This window comes from Symphalangus syndactylus, chromosome X, assembly GCF_028878055.3.
Source record: "Symphalangus syndactylus isolate Jambi chromosome X, NHGRI_mSymSyn1-v2.1_pri, whole genome shotgun sequence".
NCBI classification, from domain to species: domain Eukaryota; kingdom Metazoa; phylum Chordata; class Mammalia; order Primates; family Hylobatidae; genus Symphalangus; species Symphalangus syndactylus.
In genome coordinates, this window is record NC_072447.2 from 50,317,516 (window position 1) to 50,342,622 (window position 25,107).

Consider the following 25,107-nt stretch of genomic DNA (forward strand, 5'->3'; position numbering starts at 1 on the left):
TTTTTTCAAGCAAGGCAATGCATAAAGAGGGCTGACCTGATGGCCATCTTCCAGCATTATATCCAGTAGCTATGGGAGTAAGTTCCTCATTCCTGAAAAGATATATCATTAGTGCATTGTAGTGTCTTCTACAGTTGTATTTGATGAAAATTGAATATGAAAAAGAAAGGAGAAAATAGAGTCAAATGTACTTTGGACAGTAAGCAACTCTAAGCAAAGTGAGACCAATAACTGTGAGGGGGAAGTAATCAGAAGGGTAAGTTTACTGCTTAGGAATGAAAGCCTAGTTCTATCTTGACTTCAAAGTTATCTTTTTATGTCATTAAGTTTCAGAAAAAAAAATGACAGTATAGAATAAATAAACCTAGATATAAAAACATAACCTTAAGGAGAAACAAACAAATCCAAGCAAAAATCACGTTTGCAGGTGCGAGAGAAATAATGTGTTAATGATTGAATGCAATAAAACACAATTGCTTAATTCTTTCTTTTGTAACTACAAAATGACCTATCTGGTATAGATAAATATGAGAATGCAAAAAGCTATTATTACTGTTCATTATTACAGGATTAGTGTGTAACCAACTGTAGACACAGAGTAATGGCCTGTTGCTTATTTGCAGTGGTGAAATATGCAAATAAATTTTCATTTATCTTAGCTAGAAGCTATTTTGTTTTGCACAAGACTAGTATATAGGTGAAGATGAGTAGGCCTTAGTGGTGATTATATATACTTTATTAGTAGTAATTCTTAATTTTATTTTGATTGCAACAACATAATATGATTCAGAAACATGATTTAGAGATGGCTGTAAAGATGCATGTTCACAACATAAAGCAGCTAATTTGTAATGTAGCACTAGCAAAATAACTTGTAAGTGTAAGAGTTCAGACTGCATAATTTGGTATAGCTTACATATCATTTTCCTAATAATTGGCTCCAGTTGTTCGTTAATAATCTACAGAGACCTCATGTCTCTGGCATGACTTTTCTGAGCTCTGTATGAAGATGTCGTTAACCAGCCTAGCTTTTTTCAGCTTGTGAACATCAGGGTTAAACTACAACTTTAAAAAACATGTTTTACAAACAACAAACAGGGAACTGTGTAAACTTGTAAAGATACTTCTAGGGACCCCTTTCTATGTCTAGAGCTAGGAAGCTAAATAATTAATTTGGGGCTTGGTGATCCAAAAATATGTGAATACTGTACCCCAAACCATGCGAATGTGAGCTCTTTAACTAATGATTTTGCTCTTTGATTCTCATTTATGGTCCCTAAAGCCAAGATTCCAGCCATTACTGAGTAGCACATATTCCAGAACAAATGTCATCTCCAGTGATGACCCACTACAGTAGATTCATGCTGTTTTAGTTTCTGTGTGTTTAACTTAAAATTTTCAGTTGAGAGAGGATTCTCTGAATATCTTTCCAACATATTATAAAAATGGAAACCCATGAATATTTTTAAAGGCTTTTATTTTATTGTTAACTAGTGCAGTTGATTTTTTAAAGCCTTGGTATAGGACTTCATAATTATCTCTTGTGAACTTCTACATGTAAGCAACAAATACACTTTCATCTCCAAGGAAAAAGTTTTTAGAATTTCTTACAGTCATCAATGATGTTTTATTTGTGAACCCGAGGGACATAAAAAGAGGGGGTAGAACTCAGTAATCGAGTATCTTCCCTTTGCCCACAGGACTGATGTAAGGGCAACAGATAAAGGATATAACAACAATAATTTATTCAATTATGAGCCATTTAAACGTATGAACGAAACCAGGCTAGAAGACTTTAATATGTTGATCATGGCCTGGTGGCCTAAAACTATCTCCAAACATTACACAACAAGAATATTTTCTTTTCCTTTTTCTTTTTTTTTTTTTAATTGATACAGGGTCTCACCCTGTTGCCCAGGCTAGAGTTCAGTGGTGTGAACATGGCTTACTGTAGCTTCAACCTCCTGGACTCAGCAATCCCCCCACCTCAGCCTCCCATGTAGTTGGGACAACAGTTGTGCACCACCATGCCTGGCTGTTTTTGAATTTTTTTAACATATGGAGCCTGACCATGTTGCTCAGGCTGCTCTTGAACTCCTGGGCTTAAGCAATTTGCCTGCCTTGGGTTCCCAAAGTGCCGAGATTATAGGCATGAGCCACCGCACCTGGCCAGCAAGAATATTTGCACACAGTATGTACTTTGTGCATTTACAGTGGCAAGTCTTTGGATTTTATATAACCCTACATGGACTCAGTTCACTGTAGTCACCAAGGTGCTTTAAATATTTTTACTCTATACTAAAAAACTAAATACAAAGGACCAAAGAGTTTCCAGTCATATTAGTAGTCTTCGTTTCTACCTTGAACATTCATGCTATAGTAGTGTGAAATTCTCTTATTATCCATGACCCTTAGTAGCCTGGTAGCTCCAGCAAATAAGTAAGAATGATCAATTTTGATTTTGTCAAAATTCAGCTTGTATTTTGTTTAATAGCACCCAAAAGTGCTTTCTTACTTGCTGAAAAATTATTGTGTTCATTAACACAACTATAAACTTTGTACTTGTTTATGTATAGAGAACATTCATTTCTAAAAATTTGCAATTTGGAACTTGCTACACTGGATGGGATCTTTTTATGACACTGGCATAAGAAAGCTTCATTCAAATTGCAAACAAGCTTTCAGTTCGCTTTTATAAAAGATCCCCAAACCAATAGAGTTAGCTTGAGAAATATGAAGTTTTGTTTTTATTCAACACTAAATATATCCATAGTAGGCTTATTTTGTCTTTACTTTTATAAAACAATTTTTAGATATTACTTTCTAGAATATAAAGAAATAATTTTCATTACAATGAGAGCTCTTTAATATTTATTATTTTTATTCTGGAATATAAGCCAAGCTACATTTAAATATTCTGAATAAGCCATCTTTGATTTTTGACATTTAATTGATGCACAACTATTTTTAGGGCTTCAAACAAGAATATTGTAGCAATTGAGGATAACTTTACGTAAAATGTAGTTTCAGTGTGAGTTTATGTATCTTAGGAATATGTAATATTTTCTCAAATAAATGCAGCCTTTTAAAAATGAAAGGCCACCATCGACATGTAATTATTTTTCTATATTTCAATGTTACATAAATAAAAGACTCCGGTTATGTACCTGATACCACTTTTAGGCTGTAGAACCTCAGCCAGGTTATTCCATCCCCAGAGCATCCATTTCTTTGTCCACGGAAATGCAATATAAATACTTTCTCTATCACCTGTTGCTGTGTCATCAGTGGGTGATAGCACTGTGAAGCCCCTAACACAGAACATGCAGAAGGCAGTAAATAAATATTATTTTATGCAGTTTGACACACATCACTTCAACTACCAATATTATCCTTCTCTAACTGTGTAATCTTGGGTAATTTACTTAACCTCCCTGAATGTCAGGTTTTTTTGTTTGTGAAATACAGATAATATTTAGACTTTCAGGGTAGCTATGGGGATTAAATGGAAATAGATGAAAAGTGTTAATTTAGTAGGTTTCAATTAATGTTGATTGCTCTTATTTAAAACACTAACTCTCAACTCTACCCATCTGCCCCTCACATTTGGAAAAAGTCATTTCAAACATTGAAAAAGATCATTTAGGGGCATAATTTGCACAAAATCGCTGTGTTTATTAAAATTTATCTTTTATTCTTTAAATGTAGGAAGTCCTAGACAAAAAATCTGTGTGAGAAACTGGCTTAGGGGATGCATGATACAAATGTAAAAATATACCATTTACATATATATTTGCAAAATATATAAATATATAAATATATATTATATATGTAGTATTTGAGGTTTATTAGAATTTTGTCAGTTTCATTTTTATGTCTCCTAGTAACTATTGAAAAAGCATGATTTCTTTATTAATAATAACTATTAACAGCAGCTACGTATACTTCTCTAATCCTCTAACAGTATTTGATATAGGTACTATTATTTTCTTTGTTGTACCAAGAAGGAAACTAAGTCACAGAGAGCTTAATTTTTTAGTCACATCATTTGTCAATGGCAGAGCTGGAATTGGAACCTGGGAAGTTTGACTCCAAAGTATTTGCTCTGCATCACTCTACCACATTGTCTCTTTATTAATTTTTTTTGCCTTTTCTACTTTTATTTTAGATTCAGGGAGTACATGTGCAAGTTTGTTACATGGGTAAATTGCATGTTGCTGAGGCTTGGTGTGCAAATCACTTTGTCACCAAGGTATTTAGCATAGTACCCGAGAAGTAGCCTTCCAGCCAATGCCCTTCTCCCACTTTTCCCCCTCAAGCAGTTCCCAGTGTCTGTTGCTCCCATCTTTGTGCCCATGTCTATTCAATCTTTAGCTCCCATTTGTAAGTGAGAACATGTGATATTTGGTTTTCTGTTCCTGTGTTAGTTTGCTCAGGATAATGGCCTCCAGATGCATCCATGTTGCTTCAAATGACACAATTTCATTCATTTTTATGGCTACATAGTGTTCCATGGGGTGTGTGTGTGTGTGTGTATAACATTTTCTTTATTGTGTACACTCTTGATGGTCATCTTGGTTGATTCCATGTCTTTGTTATTGTGCATAGCCCTGCGATAAACAATATGAGTACATAAATTCTTTTGATAGAACTATTTACTTTTTTCCCTTTGGATATATGCCAAATAGTGGGATTGCTGGGTCAAATGATAGTTCAGAATTCTTTAAGAAGTATCCAAACTGCTTTCCACAGTGGCTGAACTAACTTACATTCCCACCAACAATGTATAAGTGTTCCCTTTTCTTCACAACCTCGCTAGCATCTATTATTTTCTGACTTTTTAATAATAACCATTCAGATTGGTGTGAGATGGTATCTCATAGAGTTTTTGATTTACATTTATCTAATATTTAGTTATGATCAGCATTTTTTCATATATTTGTTGGTTACATGTTTGTCTTCTTTTAAGAAGTGTCTGTTCATGTGTTTAGCTACATTTTAATGGGGTTGTTTGCTTTTTGTGTATTGGTTTAAGTTACTTATAGATTTTGGATATTAGACCTTTGTTGAATGCATACGTTGCAAATATTTTCTCCCATTCTGTAAGTTGTCTGTTTAATCTGTTGTCTGTTTCTCTTGCTATGCAGAAACTTTTTACTTTAATTAGGTCCCGCTTGTCTGTTTTTGGTTTTGTTGCAATTGCTTTTGGTATATTCAACAAGACATCTTTGCCAAGGTCTATGTCCAGAATGGTATGTCTTAGGTTTTGTTCTAGGATTTTTTTATAGTTCAGGTTCTTACATTTAAGTCTTTAATCAATCTTGAGTGCCTTTTTGTGTATGGTGAAAGGAAGGAGTACAGTTTCAGTCTTCTGCATATGGTTAGACAATTATGCCAGTACTATTTATTGAATGGGGAGTCCATTACTCATTGCTTGTTATTGTTGACTTTGTCAAAGATCAGATGACTGTAGGTGTTCAGCTTTATTTCTGGTTTCTCTAACGTGTTGGATTGGTCTATGTGTCTATTTCTTTACAAGTACCTTGCTATTTTGGTTACTTTAGCCTTGTAGTATAGTTTCAAGTCAGGTAGTGTGATGCCTTTGGCTTTGCGTTTCTTTTAATTTTTTTATTTTTAATTTTTGTGGGTACATAGTAGTTGTATGTATTTGTGGGGTACATGAGATGTTTTGATAAAGGCATGCAATATGAAATAAATCATGGAGAATGGGGTATCCATTCCCTCAAGCATCTATTATTTGTGTTACAATCCAATTACGATCTTTTAGTTATTTTAAAATGTACAATTAAGTTATTATTGTCTATAGTTACCCTGTTGTGGTATCAAATAGTAGGTCTTATTCATTTCTTCTATTTTATTGTACCAATTAACCATTCCTACCTCCCACCAACCCCCCACTACCCTTCCCAGCCTCTGGTAACCATCCTTCTACTGTCACCATAAATTCAATTGTTTTGATTTTTAGATCCACAAATAAGAAAATGCAATGTTTGTCTTTCTGTGCCTGGCTCATTTCACTTAACATAACGATCTCCAGTTGCATCTATGTTATTACAAATAACAGGAGCTCATTCTTTTTTATGGCTAAATCATACTCCATTGTGTGTATATACACATTTTCTTTATGTATTCATCTGTTGATGTACACTTACATTGCTTCCAAATCTTAAATATTGTAAACAGTGCTACAACAAACATGGGAGTGTAGCTATCTCTTTGATATATTGATTTCCTTTCTTTGGGATATATACTCAGCGGTGGGATTACTGGATCATACAGTATATCTATCTTTCATTTTTTAAGGAACCTCTAAACTGTTCTTCACAATGGTTGTACTAATTTATATTCCCAACAACAGTACATGAGGGTTCCCCTTTCTCCACATCCTCACCAGCATTTGTTATTGCCTGCCTTTTGGATATAAGCCATGTTGCCTGGGGTGAGATGATATCTCATTATAGTTTTGATTTGCATTTCTCTGATGATCAATAATGTTGAGAACCTTTTTACATGCCGGTTTGCCATTTTTATGTCTTCTTTTGAGATATATTTATTCAAATATTTCTCCCATTTTTATCAGATTATTAGTTTTTTATAGAGTTGTTTGACCTCCTTATATATTCTGGTCATTAATCCCTTGTCTGATGTGTAGTTTGCAAATGTGTTCTCCCAATCTGTGGGTTGTCACTTCACTTTGTTGATAGTTTCTTTTACTGTGCAGAATATTTTTAATTTGCCATTGTCTTCTGGCCTATAAAATTTCCACTGAAATGTCTGCTGTCAGACACATAGTAGCTCCATTGTATGTTATTTGTTTCTTTTCTCCTGCTGCTTTTAGGATCCTTCCTTTATCCTTGACCTTTGGGAGTTTGATTATTAAATGCCTTGAGGTAGTCTTCTCTGAGTTAAAACTGCTTGGTTTCTGTAACATTCTTGAATGTGGATAGTCATATCTTTCTCTAGGTTTGGGAAGTTCTCCATTTTTATCCCTTGGAATAAACTTTCTACCCATAGTTATTTGCTTACCTTCCCTTTAAGGCCAATAACTATCTTTCCAAAGACAGAGGAGCCCCACCTGTAGCTAAAACTGCTGCAGGCCATGAGGAATACTGCCAAATGACAGCCAATGTTCCTTTAAGGCCCAAGGGCTCTCAAGTCAGCTTGTGGTGAATGCTGCCTGACCTGGGACTCCCCCTTCAGGGCACTGGGCTCTCCTCTTGCCCAGGGCAGGTCCAGAAACGTCATCCAATAGACAAGTCCTGAACTCAAGGACGCCAAGAGCCCCTGTGGCCATGCTGGTACCTAAGGTGCAAGATGATGTCCCTTTTACTTTTCGCTCTGCTTTTCTCAAGCAGCCACCCTATAGCCACCACAACTGGTGATGTGCCGAGTCTCACCTGAAGCCAGCAAGTCTCAGAGGCTCACCCAAGGCCCTTAATGTAGTACCTGGGTATCACTGCTGGTTATTCAGGGCCCGAGGACTCTTCAGTTAGCACGTGATGAATGCTGCCGGGACTGTGTCCTTCCCTCCAATGTATCTGGTTCCCTTCTGACCAAGTGTGTGTCTAGAAATGTCATCTGTGAGCTGGGGCCTAGAATGGGGTCCTCACAACATTGACTGATGCTTATCCCGCTGTGGCCGAGCTGCTATCCAAAATGCAAGACAAAGTACTCCTCATTCTTCCCTCTCCTTTCCTCAAGGGGAATGAAGGGGTCTCTTCTGGAGCTACGAGCCTTGTAGCCTGGGGTTAGGACTTCGGTAATGCCAGCTCTCCCTCACCCAGCTGGTGTCTTAGTAGGTCATGTACACCCCCCAGTCCATTGTCTCTGGGCTAGATCTAGGGTTTGTTTAATGATTGCAGTCTTTATAGACTATACTGCCTTTCCAGTTTATTTATAGATCCAGCACAGTTTAGTCCTTGGTTGCAAGGTTTGTAGGAACTCAAGTTCAGACCACTGGAATTGACAATTCCCCTCTGGTGAGGACTGGTTTAAATGCTCCCTCTGTGGGTGGGCATCAGCTGATTTTGGTCTGGTTTTCCTTTCTTCTCTAACAGGAAAGCACTGAGTTAAATGCCCCACAATTGCTGTGCTTTTCCTCCTCCAGCACCCAGAGATGCTCTCTGCTCACTGCCACCATTGCTGTGGGGTGGGTGACCGGTGACATTGGAGACTCAAGACTTTTTTTCTATTTCTTCAGTGCCTCTTTCAGTGACACAGATATAAAGCCAGGTACTATGAGGGCACACCTGATTTTTGGTTCATATGAAGGTATTTTTTCTGTGCAGATAAGTGTTAAAATGCTGTTGTTGCAGGGGAGATAATCAGTGGAGCCTTCTATTCTGCCATCTTGCTCCATCTCTCCCACCTTTGACTTTCTTCTTTTTGCTTAGGATTGCTTTGACTATTTGGGCACTGTTTTGGCTCCATATGAATTTTAAAATAATTTTTATTTCTAATTCTGTGAAAAATGTTGTGGATAGTTTCACAGAAATAACATTGAATCTGTACATTTCTTTGGGACATTTGGCCATTTTAATAAGACTTCTTCCTATGCATGAGCATGGAATTTTTTTTCATTTGTGGTGTCTTGTGATTTCTTTCAGCAGTGTTTTGTAATTCTCACTGTAGTCATTTTTCACCTCCTTGGTAAGCTGTATTTCTAGGTAGTTTATACTTTTTGTGCCTATTATAAAAAGGACTGTGTTCTTGATTTGGCCCTGAATTACGACATTTTCCATGTGTAGAAATGCTACTGATTTTTTTTGTGCATTGATTTTGTATCCTGAAAATTTACTGAAGTCATTTGTCAGTTCTGGAAGCCTTCTGGTGGTGTCTGTGAGTTTTCTGAGTATAGAGTCATATTGTCTGTGAAGAGATTGTTTGACATCCTCTCTTCTGATTTGAGTGCCCTTTATTTCTTTATCTTGTTTGATTGCTCTGGCTAGGACTTCCAGTATTATGTTGAAGAGGAGTAGTGTGAGTGGACGTCCTTGTCTTGTTCCAATTCTCAAGGTGAATATTTCCAGCTTTTGCCCATTCAGTATGATATTGGCTATAGATTTGCTATACATCGTTCTTATTATTTTCAGGTTTGTTCCTTCGGTGAGTAATTTGTTGAGGGTTTTGAATGTGAAGTGATGATAAATTTTATTGAAGGCCTTTTCTGTGTCTCTTATATCTTAATATGCTTTCTTGCCATCCAGATTTTGAATTCTATGTCTGACATTTCAGCCATTTCAATCTGATTAAGAACGATTTCTGGGAAGTAGTGTGATTTTTTATTTGAGGTAAAAAGATACTGTGACTTTTAGAGTTTCCAGAGTTCTGTGCTGGTTCTTTCCATCTGTGAGGGCTGATGTTCCTTCATCATTTGAAATTGCTGTCATTTGGATGGGCTTTATATTTTTATGGTCATTATTGCCCTTGAAAGTGTGACTGTGGTGCAAGTTGTGTATGGTTGAATGACTTAGTTTTTGGATGCTTTCAGAGGGCCAGTGCTCAATTCCACATTGCTGGGCTATGTGCTCTATCCATGAGTGGCTGGTACTGGGTCCATGGCTTTGTCCACTGTTCCCTTGAGGTTAAGCCCCAGCTGGGATGGAGGAGCTGAGGCACTGCCAGATTATTGGCAACAGCACTCCATAGGGAATGGTGGGGGCACAGTGGGTGTAAATGCTCTAGTGGGGGTGGTGACAGCACTATGGGTGGGAAGTGCTCTGGTGGGGGACTTGGGAGCACCACAGGTGACAGGCTCTCCAGCAGGAGAGGTGGGATGCACTGGGTGGGATGCACTCGGGCTGGGTTGATGGTGGCACCACTGGTGGGACACACTGTGACAGGGGTGGCAGGGGTGCCAAAGGTGGGATACACTCCAGCAAGGGTGACACCAGAAGGAAGTACTTGGGGAGGTGGGGAACCATGGGCTGGAAGTGCTCCAGTGGGCACAGCATGGGCACTATTTGTAGGAGGTGCTCTGGCAGGGGCACTGTGGGTGGGAACCCTTCTGGCAGGGGATGCCATGGGCAGAAAGTACTTCGGTGGGACAGTGGTGGTGCCACAGCTGATTGTGACCCATAGGGACAGTGGTGAGGTTGTAAGCAAATGCTTTCCGGTGGGAGGATGTCAGCAAAAGTGCTCCAGTGGGGTGACAGGAGGATATGGTTAAAGTGCTATGATGATAGATGCTGGCAAAAAACCTTTTGGTGGGGTAGTTGAGGCTGCACTGCGTGTAGGCATGGCCTGGCAGGAACTCTGGGAGGGGCTGGGAGGTCAGTGGGGCATGCAGATCAGATTCACCCTGGTCCTATGGAAAAGACAGCCCTTCTCTCTCCAGGTCTAGCAGCTTACACATGTCAGACTCACCCCTTTCCTCAGGAGCTGTTCGGGGCCTGGAACATATCCTGGCACTCAGCAATCCCATGCATGATTTCCAGCTTCCTCCTCCTTCCATCCCAACATCTGGGCCCTCTCTTCAACTTCTCTCAGTGCATTCTTTCAGACAGTCTGCTTGACACATGCCATATTCCTCAATATTCTGATCTGTCTTGGTGAGAGAAGTTCTTCCTGGCTGTGTCTAGTTAGCTATCTTGTCCGAGTCTTTGACATTGAAAGAAACTTATTGACCATAGTACCACAGAAACAGTTGAGATATTATCTAATGTAAATTTTGCTTTTTTCTGTGTTTTTCTTTCTCCTCACTGTTCCTTTCTTAATTTGATTTGCAAAAGCCAAAAATGCCAGATGATTATATATATATCTCTCTTGACAACTTCCAAATATGATATGGGCATATGGGGGATTTGGAACTTCTTTTGTCCCCTCTCTATCCTAGCTTATTTCAATGAAAAAAACTAGGTAGAGTGCTATCAATATCTTGGTTGAAACTGAATTTCGATCTTTTTGGCTTTTTGCCATCACCAGTATTGACTGCCATACTTGTAGAAGCAAAACCAATCAGGTGTCATTGGTCTTTGAAAATAATCATTGTTTGCTATAAAGTGGTTCATGTTCTTTCAGGTGACAGGAGTGACTTTTCAAAGCAAGACCTTGAGGCATTGTGGAGATCATATATTTGGTATTCTTGGATGCTCTCATGGTCCTTTGGACATTTTTCTTTTCTTTTACGATTTTAGCTTTCCCAGGTAGCCTATGCTCTGATGTTTCATGATAGCATTACCCTGGAGGGTTTGTGAGCAATAGACCTTTTCTTTCTGACTCTTGATACCAATATCAAGATGAGTATTAATTCTGTCCCCAAGTTGTACTCACATGATTGTCTAGAAATGAATTCATTTGTGTAAATAGATCTACAAGTGATGTCACATACGGCATTTTCTGCCTTTACATAAGATGATCTGTCCTCTGATTGCTAGCCTGGCCTTGGCCTCCAGACCAATTCCTGGCATACAACTGCGGGTGTCCAGTCAACAATGAATAGAAGAAGCAATGCATTTTCAAAAATAAAGTTGCTCTCAATATATTTTAAAAGTTACTTAGTATTGCAATAATAAGAGTACAAGAAAATATGAGAACAAGGAAGATTTACCTGCTTGAAGAAAAGTAAATTTGAAACTGCCTATACTCTGTCATGCTGAAGGAAAGACATTCCTGCAACTTAATTCTTTGCCACAAGGTCCAACACTCACTTGTAATTTTTGATTATATATTAGATAAATAGTTCTCACTGGAAGTGAAGGCTATAGATGCTCTGTTGAATATAAATTTGGGTTACTTTAGGAAGAAGGTTCTAGTGGCTGATGAATCCACCCACTATATTCTGGAGAAAGTCTTTATCTTTGAATTTTGAGCTACTAAGATATGTTTAGCATTTTTATTTAAAAAATTAAATTTCTCTGTTTCTTTGTGTCTGTCTGTCTGTCTGTCTGTCCTGCTTGCTCAATCAAAAGAATTTGTGTATGTCGTGGAAAGTTATTTACAGTCAAATGAAAATGTGATTTGGCAGGTTGTTGGTTTTTCTCATGTAAGACATAAGAATCTCAGATATAGCAGTTACATAAGAATCACAGATACAAGGGTTTATTGTAAAGTATTTCATTATATATTTTTTCAATTAGAAACTTTTCAAGTTTAAAATACCCTTCAATGATAATTTTCTAAATGTCAGGATTTAAGCATAACCTATTGAATTTACTAATTCAGTTAGATAATTTTTCAGAAATTCTGAACCTTTAGAAGAATTGGCTCTTAAATCTTTTAAATATGTCAATATTTCAAAAAGGTTTGCAAATACTGATAAACCTTTGGCCACTCTTTACGCTTCTGTGAAAAGTGATCTCCCTGTTTTTATTGCATGGATAAGGACCGAAAGATACTTTTAATACTAAAATTCCTTTTATAGCAAATGTAAAAATAACTCATAGAAAAAAGTTACACTAAAGTGAAAGAAAAATAAATGAAAACTTTACACAGAGGCTTAGAAAGCCACCCTCCTAAGTGTAGTGAATCTAAACAAATGGTCAGACAGTTCAATTTGATATCAATGAGACATACTTGACTTTAAGGACCTAAGAGGGGAGGTCAAGTAACAGAGATTTTAGATAGATAGATACAGACAAACACAGGTGATAGATACATAGATTAAAGTTCTTCTGGATGTATAAATGTGGTGGCTTCAGTCATTATTCTGCGTTAATTTTCTTGCACATGACATTGCTTAGTGTTGGAAAGATCCATATAAGTGACTGTTAACTACATTTCTGCACTCTGTTTGTACAATACTTCTGATTTGGGGTGACATTTCTCAATTCCTATCATACTGCTGAGCAGTGCTTGCTGGAAGGGATGGGTATAATTTCTGAAACATGCAGTGTATTTTTTAACAGCTTTATTCCTATGTAATTGAGATACAATAAATTGTGGATACTTAATGTATAGACTTTGAGAAATTTTAACACATGTATATGCCTTTGAAGCCACTGAGATAATAAGTATAACTGTTACTCCAAAAAGTTTTTTTCTGCCCATTTTTAATCCCTGTTACCCTCCCCCTCATATGCTAGACTACCCTTGCCTTAGGCAACTAGTTACCTGTTTTCAATCAGTTTATATGCATATCAAACATTGTATATAAATGAAATCATACAGTGTGCACAGTTTTATGCTGTTTTATTTTGTGCAAAATAATTATTCTAAGATCAGTCTACATGGTGTGTACATCAATAGTTTATTCCTTTTAATGCTGAGTAGTATTTAATGGAGGATATACCACAATAATTTGTTTATCCATTTACCTGTTGATAAACATTTGTTTTTTTCCCTATTTTTTGGCAATTAAAAATATAGCTGCTATGAACATTCAAGTATAAGTCTTTGTATGGACATATGCTTTTATACCTCTGAGGGAAATAACTTATGAATGCAATGTTTAGATCACATGGTAATTGAGTTTATACTGTTTAAAGAAACTGCCAGATAGTTTCCCAAATAGAATGTTTCTTTTCCCATTTCTCGCAACAGTGTATGAGAAATCCAGTTCTTCCACATTCTTGACCATACTTAATAGGGTTACTCATTCTAATTTTAACCATTTTAATTTGTAGATACTGCTATCACAGTGTGGTTTAAATTTTCATTTCCATAATGAATAATGACATTGAGCATCTTTACATGTCTTTATTTGTCATCCATGTATCTTCTTTACTAAAATGCCTTTTAAAATCCTTTACCTATTGCTCCCCCATTGGGTTTTTTTATTGTTGAATCTTGAGAGTTTTAAAATTTGTGTATATATATATATATATGTATCAGATACCATAAACATGTATTTGATAAAGGATTTGTGTCTAGTATGTATATATTATATATAGCATATATGTAATATAGTGAATATATATATTTGTATATTATACATATTCTGGACACAAATGCTTTATCAGATACATGTTTTTATATATAGTATATATATAATATACTGAATATGTATACTTATATACATATTCTGGACACAAACCCTTTATCAGATACATGTTTTTATAAACTTTTCCCCAGTCTGTGGCTTGCCTTTTTTTAATTCATGATGTCCATTGAAGAGCAGGAGTTTATTTTGATGAAATGTAATGAATTACTTTTTTCTTACATGAATCAGAAAGAAGCACGTAGTTTTAATAGCTATCTGAACCATCACTGCTTTAACATTTTGCCCCAGCCTCTGTTTTTCATCAGCCATGTAATTTTGTTTTTTCCCACCTTGCTGTTTTGGTCCCCTAATGAAGGGGCAATAAAACAAAAGAAAGTGGGTTAAAAGGGATTAAAAGTAAGCTTAAAATGAAGGGTGGAAAAAAGAAAGGGACAGAAGGAAGAGAAAAATTAGTGGAAGATTTTTTAGACCATTATAGTCTTGCTTCAATGATTTTATAGATTTTGTAGGGCAGTATGATATTAGAGAAAGAAAACTTTATTCAAATTTATTTGATCATATGTAATACAATGTTCACAGAGAAGATACTTATACCAAAACTTCTTGACTGAACTAATTTGCTTCCATGGTTCACAAATTGATGAAATCCCAGTCATACCGAGATTTTCCTTACAGTATGTCTCCTTAGCAGTTGGAGGCAATGAAGCATGGAGTCAAGGGATGATGCAAGATGGGTGTGAGGGGACCAATTGCAAAGACAGAAAATGCTTTGCCAGATTTACCCATTACTATGGAAACTGGCTTTTGGCAGTTTTCTGAGGGATGAGAGTTTAGGTGATTAATGTGCAGTATCTGAGCTCTATCTCTTTAGGTCAAATTAAATGTTATGTAAGGACAAGTGTACTTCAAAACATTTATAAAAATGCATATTTTGAAAAAAATCTATTCATGGGTTTCAAAATACTTTTTGCACCAAAATAAACTCATGCTAACTTGACATAACATATCTAAACAGGACCTAGTTTGAGATTCTAAGTAGGATGAGACATCATTTGAAAGAGACCCAATGAAAGCAATATGAATTCTGCTAATATTGAAATAAGAGCAAACACCAAATTTACGGTGAAGCTTTAGTGGAAAAAATGGTGAAATCATTGATGCTTTACAGAAAGTTTACGGGAACAATACCCCAAAGAAATCAGCAGTTTACAAATGGGTAACTCATTTTAAGGATGTACAAGATTATGTTGAAAATGAAGTTCACAGTGGCAGGCACATCAATTTGAGAGTAAAAATTCATCCTGTTTGAGTCCTAATTCAATAGGACCTACAGTTACTGGCAAAAACAATAGCCAACACTATAGACATCTTAATTTGTTTAGCTTATAGAATTATGACTGAAAATTTAAAGTTGAGCAAACTTTGTACTTGATGGGTGCCAAAACTGTCACACCCAGATCAGCTGCAAACAAAAGCAGAGCTTTCAATGGAAAGTTTAAACATGAGATCAAGATTCTGAAGTATTTCTTCAAATAATTGTAACAGGTAAAACATGGCTTTACCAGCAAAATCTTGAATACAAAGTAAATTAAAGCAAGAGGTGGAAGTGCGCCAGTTAAAGCAAAATATGATAGCAAAGGTCATGGCAACAGTTTTTTAGGATGCTCAAGGCATTTAGCTTGTTGACTTTCTGCAAGGCCAAAGAACAATAACATTTGCTTATTAAGAGAGTATTTTAAGTAAGTTATCCAGAGTTTCAGCAAAAAAAAATGCCCAGGTAAGCTTATCCAGATGGTTCTTCTGCACCTGCTCCTGCTCATTCCTCTCATCAGACAAGGGCATTTTTGGGAGACTTTCAATGGGAAATCATTAGGCATCTACCTTACAGTCTGGATTTGACTCTTTCTGACTTCTGCCTTTTTTTTCCTCATCTTAAAAAAATCTTTAAAGGGCAATATTTTTCTTCGGTTAATAATGTAATAAAGACTGCTTTGACATGGTTAAATTTCCAGGACCTTCAGTTTTCTTAGGGATGAACTAAATGGCTGATACCAACACTTACAAAAGTGTCTTGAACTTGATATAGCTTATGTTGAGAAATAAAATTTATATAATTTTTATTCTTTTAATTCCATTTTTCCATAAACTTTTTGAAGTTCCCTCATATGTGAGTGATTTTTATATTTTTCCAATCAAAATTCTATTTATTCTGTAGTATATTTTGTGATATTCAAGCACAATTTAATTTATAATTTCTCATATTATATGCCAGGGAAATATATATGCCTTTGCCACTTACTAACTGTGTAATCTAGGCAAAAAGACAACCTTCCCTAAGCCCCAGTTCTTCAGCTTTAAAATGGGCCCAGTGAGTAATTAACTCCTATGTTTCTTGCAAGAGTTAACTAAGATGATGAACAGGAAGCATTTAGCATATGCCTAGCACACAGTAAACATTCAATAAATATTTTAAAAATTATTTTCAAAGGAAAACCCATTAATATAAAATTATGTTTTTCAGCCTTTAAACTTCAGGCTTTTATATGATAATATATACTTGGAAAAAACTTGATTAAAAAAGACTTGTATACTAGAAAATGTTTTACTGACTGTGAAAAAATGATTTTGAAAAATCAACCACTTAATGCTTAGCAAAGAAACAAGTCTATTTTTCAAAATTAAAACTTGTGCTATTAAAAACATAATGGGTTTAATTGCTATTCCTATTAGATTTTTTCCCCTCATAGTCTATTGAGACAAACTGAAAATCTCCATTAATTCAATGATGCTGTTATCTTAATGTGGGGAGTTGCTTTTAGATACTAGTATTATTACTGTCATATTTATCATTTTACCAAAGCAGTCTAATAATTTTTCTATTGCTTTGACAAACTCAAGCACCAAGAAACTAAGTTTTATATTTATTTTTGTTTCCTGTTGGAACAATTGACCTTACCCTGAAGAGTGAAACATAGGCCAAAAAAATAGCATGTACATATGTTGTGAAAAAAAGTTATCATGTTTTGGAAAACATATTATTCTCATAATCATTATTTGCTGCATTTCATTTGAAGATTTACTGCTGACAATCAGGTTGCTAAGTATAATGTTATTCATTATAATATGTGACAAGAATTTGACGGTCTCTTCCACAGTAGCTAATTAACAATAAAAAATATATGTAAAATGAAAAGAAAAAAATGTTTAGAAACAAAATTAAATTGACATTGTCAAGAAAAAGGTTTTTCACTAGAAAAATATCTGGGCAAATTAATGGCATACTTCTAAGATATATTGTTTAAAAATGTTCCTTCAATTAAAACATGAACTACTGAGTAAACACATAATTGCTTCTGTAGTTCTCTTCACCGATTTTTATTTTTTGTGATAGTTAACTATTTCTCATTCTGTTCTATAATATACAGTCTTGTAATAGTCATATAGGGCTTTTAAATTATTTTACAAATGAATGCCCAGTTTCTATTTGTTAAGGGATAATAAAACATAATAAACTTTAATTGAGTGAGTTAGGGGAAAGAAAAATATGCTGAATCTATAATGGACTGAAATGAGTGAGAATGGAAAATATGTACTTTTAATTTGCGAGAGTACAGATGGTCCTGGAGTTATAATGTTTCTACTTATGATTTTTCAACTTTATGATGGTACAAAAGCAATACACATTTAGGACACTCCTTGACTTATGGTGGGGGTTATGGCTGTATAAACCCATTGTATATTTATAAAATATAAGTTTAAAGTGCATTGTCAACTTATGATATTTTCAACTTATGATCATTTTACCGGGATATAAGCCTCTTTGCCAATTGAGGGGCGTCTATACTTGATAGTATTTGAAATACTGATTAGATTTCCTTATTATTTAAGCCAAGCATATTGTGTAACATATGTAGGTTTATCTAAATATTGGCTTTATCTGACTGGTTTCCTTAATTTCCTACTCAAATTGTTCATTGCTAGTGTATAAAAATGTAACTGATTTTGCATGTTGATTTTGTTCATGAACGTTTGCTGAATGCTTTAACAAGTTTTTATGTGGAATCCTTAAGGTTTTCTGTGTATAGCATGTCATGTAAAAAGAAAAAATGTTTTTTCTTTCTAATTTGAATGCCTCTATTACTTTTTTTCGTAACTCCTTTGCCTAGAACACCCAGTACTATATTGGATAGAAGTGGAAAAAATACAGGCATCCTTGTCTTGTTTCTGATCTTAGAGGAAGAGCTGTCTGTCTTATACCTTACATATGATGTTATGTGTGAGTTTATCCTACATTGCCATTATCGTGTTTTGGATGTTTTCTTCTATTCCTAGTTTATTGAATGTTTCTTTTTAATCATAAAAGGGTGTTGAATTCTGTCAAGTGATTTCTTTTTTCTTTTCTTTTTTTTTTCTTTTTTTGAGACAGGGTCTCACTCTGTCCTCAGGCTGGAGTGCAGTGGCACCATCCTGGCTCACTGCAACCTCCACCTCCCAGGCTCAAGTGATTCTACTGAGTAGCTGGGACTACAGGCGGGTGCCACCACACCAGGCTAATTTTTGTATTTTTTGTAGGAACAGGATTTTGCCATGTTGCTCAGGCTGGTCTTGAACTCCTGGGCTTAAGCTATCCACCCACCTCAGCCTCCCAAAGTGCTGGGACTACAGGCATGAGCCACCACAACTGACCTGAATTTTGTCAAAGTTTTCTATGCATTAAGTGAGATCGTTGTGTGTGTGTGTGTGTTTGTGTTTTCCTACATTCTATTACTGTGGTATATTAAATTGATTGATTTTTGTATGTTGAATGACTATTCATTCATTATGGAAATTAATTTCATTTGATCATAGTGTATAATCCTTTAACTATGTTGCTGAATTCAGTATGCCAGTGTTTTGTTGAGGATTTCTGCATGAATGTTCATAAGAGATACTGGACTTTAGTTTTCTTTTCTTGTAGTGTCTTTGTCTGGTTTTGGTATCAGGGCAATGCTAGCCTTCTAGAATGAGTTAGTAAGCATTTCCTCCTCTTCAAATGTTTGGAGGTGTTTGAGAAAGATTGTTGTTAATTCCTTTTAAATGTTTGGTAGAATTCAGCAGGGAAGACATCTGGTCTTGGGCTTTACTTTGTTGGAAGGTTTTTTATTACTGATTCAATATCCTCACAGTTTTGTATCTATGCAGATCTTCTATTTCTTCAAGAGACAGTTTTAGTAGATTATGTGTTTCTGGGAAATTTTCCATTTAATCTAAAGTAATCCATTTTTTTGGTGTATAATTATTCATAATATTCTCTTATAATCATTTTTATTTTGTAAAATTCATAGCATAAAAACATATTTATATACATATATATATAATCTTAATTCATGTCACTAGTCATGCATACCAAGATGGAAATCAAGTCCCTCTTGTTTTGCATTTATGAATAATATTTCAACAGCATCTTTGTATATAACTCTTCACTGACTGTGCTAGTTTACCTGTAGGGATAACATTTAATATACAAGTTATTTATAGGATAAATAACAAAATTGATATGTCAAAGGGGATATGCACTTTCAAGTTTGTGGATTTTGCAAAATAACTCTCCAAAAAAATACGCGTTTTCACTCTCACTGCCAGTGTTTGAGATCAGGGCTGTCAATCAACATTTTTATCTAAGATGAATGTTACCAAAGGTGTTAAGAATGGCCAATTTGAAAGAAAAATATCTTTTTTATTTTTGGAGGGGAGTATAAGTAATTTGAATCTGTATTTCCATATAATGTGTTTATTAAATTTTAGTATAAGTGTTATTTTAGCTTTAAATATTAAATTACAACTTTTACTCTCTACCTTTAATGCTTTTTAAAATTTTAAGTAGCGTGACAATCTTCTGTTATTTACAGATTTGCTTAGGTCAGTGTCAGGTATGTTTTGAGTCATTTTTGGTAATTTATGTTGCACATTCCATCCAGATTTTAGAACTAAGCCTAGAATAATATTAATATGTGTGTGTACATAAACATAAAAATATACAAATATACAAATACATATCTATACACCCATTAGAAAGAATTGGTTCTCAGATTTATGTGAGAGTTGAACAACTAGATTAATGTCCAGAGGTAAGTGAGAAGGAACACCAATACACCATGTGTAAAATTATTAAATTAAATATAGGATGGTGATCTTGAGTCTAGTACATGACTACCCACGGATGATAGCAGGCAGCATAGTCTAATGTCATGCTTTTCAAAGAAGCCTGGAATTTTGAGGGAGTTGGGAGGAGAAATCTTCTAGAGGAAGCAATGCAGAAAAAGAATACTTCCCAGAGTTCCATGACTGTGGGACAATAAGAGGACTGCAGTGAGAACCTTTCTGTGGCTTCTTTGCATACAATTTCTTACAGTATATTCTTATTCTGATTTAATTTGTTTTGCTGCTATAGAAGAAATTATTTAATTTCATGGACATGTATAGTAAATTACTCACATTTAGTTTCATAATAGCAGTTATATCCCATGTAAACATAAAAGTGATCCAATAATGGAAAAATGAAGCTGATAGTGAATATAAGATGTCACATTGTCTTGTCAAGTCTCTATCCTCTGTCTTTTAAAATGGAAAAAAAAAAAGCAGCAAATGTTCTATTGATGACAGTAAATGTTATGTCTTACAAGTATTCAAAGCCCATAACAGGCATGATCTGTGCCTGGAGGAATTCATGGCCTGTTCCTGTGGCTTGCTGTCACTGCACTGGACAGTGAGGACATATATGTACCTGAGGACAATGCATTTTTAAAAAGAAGTAGATTTCAAACATTTTTGTCTAAGACCTAGAATTTAAAAAAATATTGATTTTACATTGTGACTCAGTAAACACAAACATATACATATTCTCTATTATATACACAGCTACAAATAAAACAGAAACAAAATTTGTATGAAACAATACTTTCTTTACTACATAGAATGTGTTTTCAGTTTAATCTCTGTGCTGTGCAGTATTAAAGATACTGGAAACAAGTGACTATTTCAATTTCAGTTAATTAAAACCAAATAATATTACATTAGCCATATGTGGCTAGTGGCTACCATATTGGATAGCACAAATATAGAATATTACCATCTTGTCAAGTCTCTATCCTCAGCTGCAGGTCTGTTGGAGTTTGCTGGAGGTCCACTCCAGACCCTGTTTGCCTGAGTATCACCAGTAGAGGCTGCAGAACAGCAAGTATTGCAGAACAGCAAATATTGCTGCCTGATCCTTCCTCTGGAAGCTTCATCCCAAATGGGCACCAGCCTGTATGAGGTGTCAGTCAGCCCCTACTAGGAGGTGTCTCCCAGTTAGGCTACACGGACGGGGGTCAGGGAACCACTCGAGGAGGCAGTCTGTCCGTTCTCAGAGCTCAAATGCCGTGCTAGGAGAACCACTGCTCTCTTCAGAGCTGTCAGACAGGGACGTTTAAGTCTGCAGAAGTTTCTGCTGCCTTTTGTTCAGCTATGCCCTGCCCACAGAGGTGGAGTCTACAGAGGCATCAGGCCTTGTTGAGCTACGGTGGGCTCCACCCAGTTCAAGCTACCCCAGCTTCTTTGTTTACCTACTCAAGCCTCAGCAATGGCAGACTCCCCTCCCCCTGCCAGGCTGCTGCCTTGCAGGTCAATCTCAGACTGCTGCACTAGCAGTGAGCAAGGCTCCGTGGGCGTGGGACCCGCCAAGCCAGTCATGGGATATAATCTCCTGGTGTGCCATTTGCTAAAACCATTGGAAAAGCACAGTATTTGGGCAGGAGTTTCCCGTTTTTCCAGGTACAGTCTGTCATGGCTTCCCTTGGCTAGGAAAAGCAAATCCCCCAACCCCTTGTGCTTCCTAGGTGAGGTGATGCCCTGCCCTGCTTAGGCTCACCCTCCGTGAACTCCACTCACTCTCCAACCAGTCCCAGTGAGATGAACCAGGTACTTCAGTTGGAAATGCAGAAATCACCTGTCTTCTGCGTCGATCACGCTGGGAGCTGCAGACCAGAGCTGTTCCTATTCGACCACCTTGGAACAGACCCCAAATGTACAATTTCACAACATAGCTAACATACAATTATTAGTAGTATATTTTACATTCTGTTTTACACAGTCTGGAATATAATGTATATTTCACACAGCACATCTTATTTAGGACTACCAACATTTTAATTGCTCAGTAGTCACATGTGACTAATGGCTGTCATATTGTACAGGACATGTCTAAAGTTACAACTTTCAGGACTTGGTCACCTGTCTAACTGTCTGTAAAAATATGAAACACATGAAACATCTGTATTGCCCGTCAACACATGAAACACCTGTATTTCTCACCTCCCCCCAGAAACAAGTTAAAATATAATTTTTTTTTCCAAATTAGGCATTTCTTTCTTTTAAATATCTGTCCTCTTCAAGAGCAGTGTGACCAACAGTATCTTACTGTTTGGGACCATCTCCTAACCAGGAATAATAAGAACATAAATAAAGATGTCATTTATTGGGTATTTGCTCTGTGCTTTTGGCTAATTGTTTTCCATATGTGTTTCATTTCAAGTTGGTTTTACATATACACATTATTATATCTTATTTCAAGATGATTTTACTTCAAGCTCTCTCTCTAAGGAGACCACACTCCAAAAAAAATAGAATTTATTAAAAAAAATTCAGGAAGAATTTGTTACTCTCAAGTAAAAACTAAGAAAATATTGATGTTTAATTTTAGTTCTACTTGTCTTTACAATTAATGAAGTGTGGATACTACCATAATTCACCTACATGGTAGGCATTGCTGTAAACTATTTGATTTTGATGCATGGCTAGAAACACATAGTTTTGTGTGCAAAGGTTTGTTTATGTCAAGCTGGTATTTAGAGGTCAGGGACCATTTCTGAATCATTTCCATAAGCATATAAACTTTAAAAATTAATACCAACTTATATAGGTCAATTTTAGTATAAAAAAATTCCAGAGAGTGATGATTTTTGATAGTAATAACTTTTGTTTTTTTGTTTTGTTTTGGTTTTGAGACAGTTTTGTTCTTTCACCCAGGATGGAGTGCAGTGGTGCCATCTTGGCTCACTGCAACTTCCGCCTCCCAGGTTCAAGTAATTCTCCTGCCTCAGCCTCCCAAGTAGCTGGAATTACAGATGTGTGCCACCACGCCTGGCTAATTTTTGTATTTTTGGTAGAAACAAGTTTCACCATGTTGGCCAGGCTGGTCTCGAACTCCCAACCTCAAGCAGTCCACCCGCCTCAGCCTCCCAAAGTGCTGGGATTACAGGCATGAGCCACTGCGCCTGGTCTCACTAATAACTTTAATAACAAAATGTTTAACATTTTATATATTAAATATTTTCAAGAAATTTCATGCTTTGGATATTGTGATATTATATAAAATAAAATAAATATTATTTTAATGGGGTAATAAATAGAGCATTAAAATGACTTAGGAAGAAAATAAGAACAGTTACCCAGGGGCAATAAGTATTCTGAAAGTTGATGCGTTTATATTATTTTCCACTTTTTAAAATTAGAAAAGCTGTTGAAAAATTATCATTTTAATGGAGATGTTGAAAATATTTCCTTAAACTCTTTACTTGAGCTTTTCCTTAAAATGTTCTGAATATATATCAGGTTTAATTCTAATACTGACATCTAGAATTAATTTTCGCTTTATATTTATATGTTTTAAGCTAGAGTAACTTTAATATCTGTAGCTTACCTTTTGTTTTAGAAAACTAAACCCTGATTAATAGGGAATCTTGTACGTATGTGTTGTAGGTACAATTACATTTTCTACTACAAGAAGGAAACATGATGATTATGAGGAAGACACAGATCAAGGTCAAGCCCTCTCCTGTCTTGATTCAATAACAGAACGGTCTAGCATTTTGGATGATGCAGCCACATGTAAGTTTATTATGACAAAGTCTCACTATTAGTTTGCATAAATCCAAATCATCATTCACTTTTGAATGAAATAGATAGTTTACACGCATAATACATATCCAAATTTGTATTGCATATTTCTGTAAGAATTTTATTATTTCAGTATTAACTATATGTAGCATATATTCTGGAGTTCCACTGCTATTAATGTCAATAGTATCAAAATACTTCAGCTAGAAGGGTGCCCACTCTTTCATAATTGAAAAGCTTTACATATTTTTCTGTCACTATACAAAAGCATACAGCAAATTTCTAATAAAATGTTAATGAGTGTATTGTTTTAATAATGTAATACGCGTTGCTTACTTCAGTATAAGAGATACTAGCAATCTTTCTCATATGCCAAAGAAACTAAACACTATTTTTCCCCCTATATTATAAAGCTTTATTTGAATGTTGTTAAACATCACGTCATTTTAGTACAAGTTCCAAGTAAAATAAGGTGATGAGGAGTTGGAATACTCAGGGCAGGTTTCCTGGAAATGGGTGAATAAGTTTTTCTTTTATGGGTGAGTAGCAGGGATGCAAGGCCTTAGTAAAGAAAAGTGGTTCAACAGGGATAAACTTGTGGAGACATTTTAAATGTTATACAAAAGAAGAAATCTTTATTGAATGAATTTGTATTAGCATTCTTCACAGAAACAGAAATGATGGAGTGTGTGTGTCTGTATTTGTGTGTCTGTGTGTATTGAGAGAGAGAGAAAGATTTGCAATTGACACCATTGTGGGAGCTGGTAAATCTAAAATCTGCAAGGCAAGCCAGCAGGCTAAAAAGTCAATGTCAATGTTGCAGCCTTGAGTCCAAATTCCCCAGGATAGGACAGGCAGGCTGGAAATTCAGGCAGTGTTTCTATGTTACAGTCTTGAGAAATAATTGCTTCTTTTTAGAGGAAAATCAGTGGTTGCACTTAAGGCCTTCAACTCATTGGAGGAGGCCTACTCAATGGAGGATAATTTGTTTTACTCAAATTATACTAACATAAATGTTAATCACATTTTTAAAATAGCTTCACAGGAACATCTAGACTAGTGTTTGTCCATACAACTGGGCAGTATAGCCCAGCAAAGTTGACACATGAAATTAAGCATCACAGAATCCGTGGACTGAAGAGTGGTATTTAGGAATATTCAAAATGATTTAGGAAGATAAGTTGGGCCAGTTAGACTACTGCAACAGCAAATTGAGTTTAAAGTGAAGACAACCAGGTCTTTTATGGTGGTGGTGGTGATGGAAATATAGAAATATCACTAAAGATGAGAAA

At 35.7% G+C, this 25,107-nt stretch overlaps 1 protein-coding gene across 1 annotated transcript in view; it reads left to right on the plus strand.

Moving 5' to 3' along the window:
• CFAP47 (cilia and flagella associated protein 47) overlaps positions 1 to 25,107 on the plus strand; it is a 455,521-nt gene that overhangs the window by 317,928 nt on the left and 112,486 nt on the right. The window contains 1 exon segment of the mRNA XM_063634578.1: positions 23,678 to 23,806. Within this exon segment, the coding sequence (XP_063490648.1) occupies positions 23,678 to 23,806 (129 nt within the window).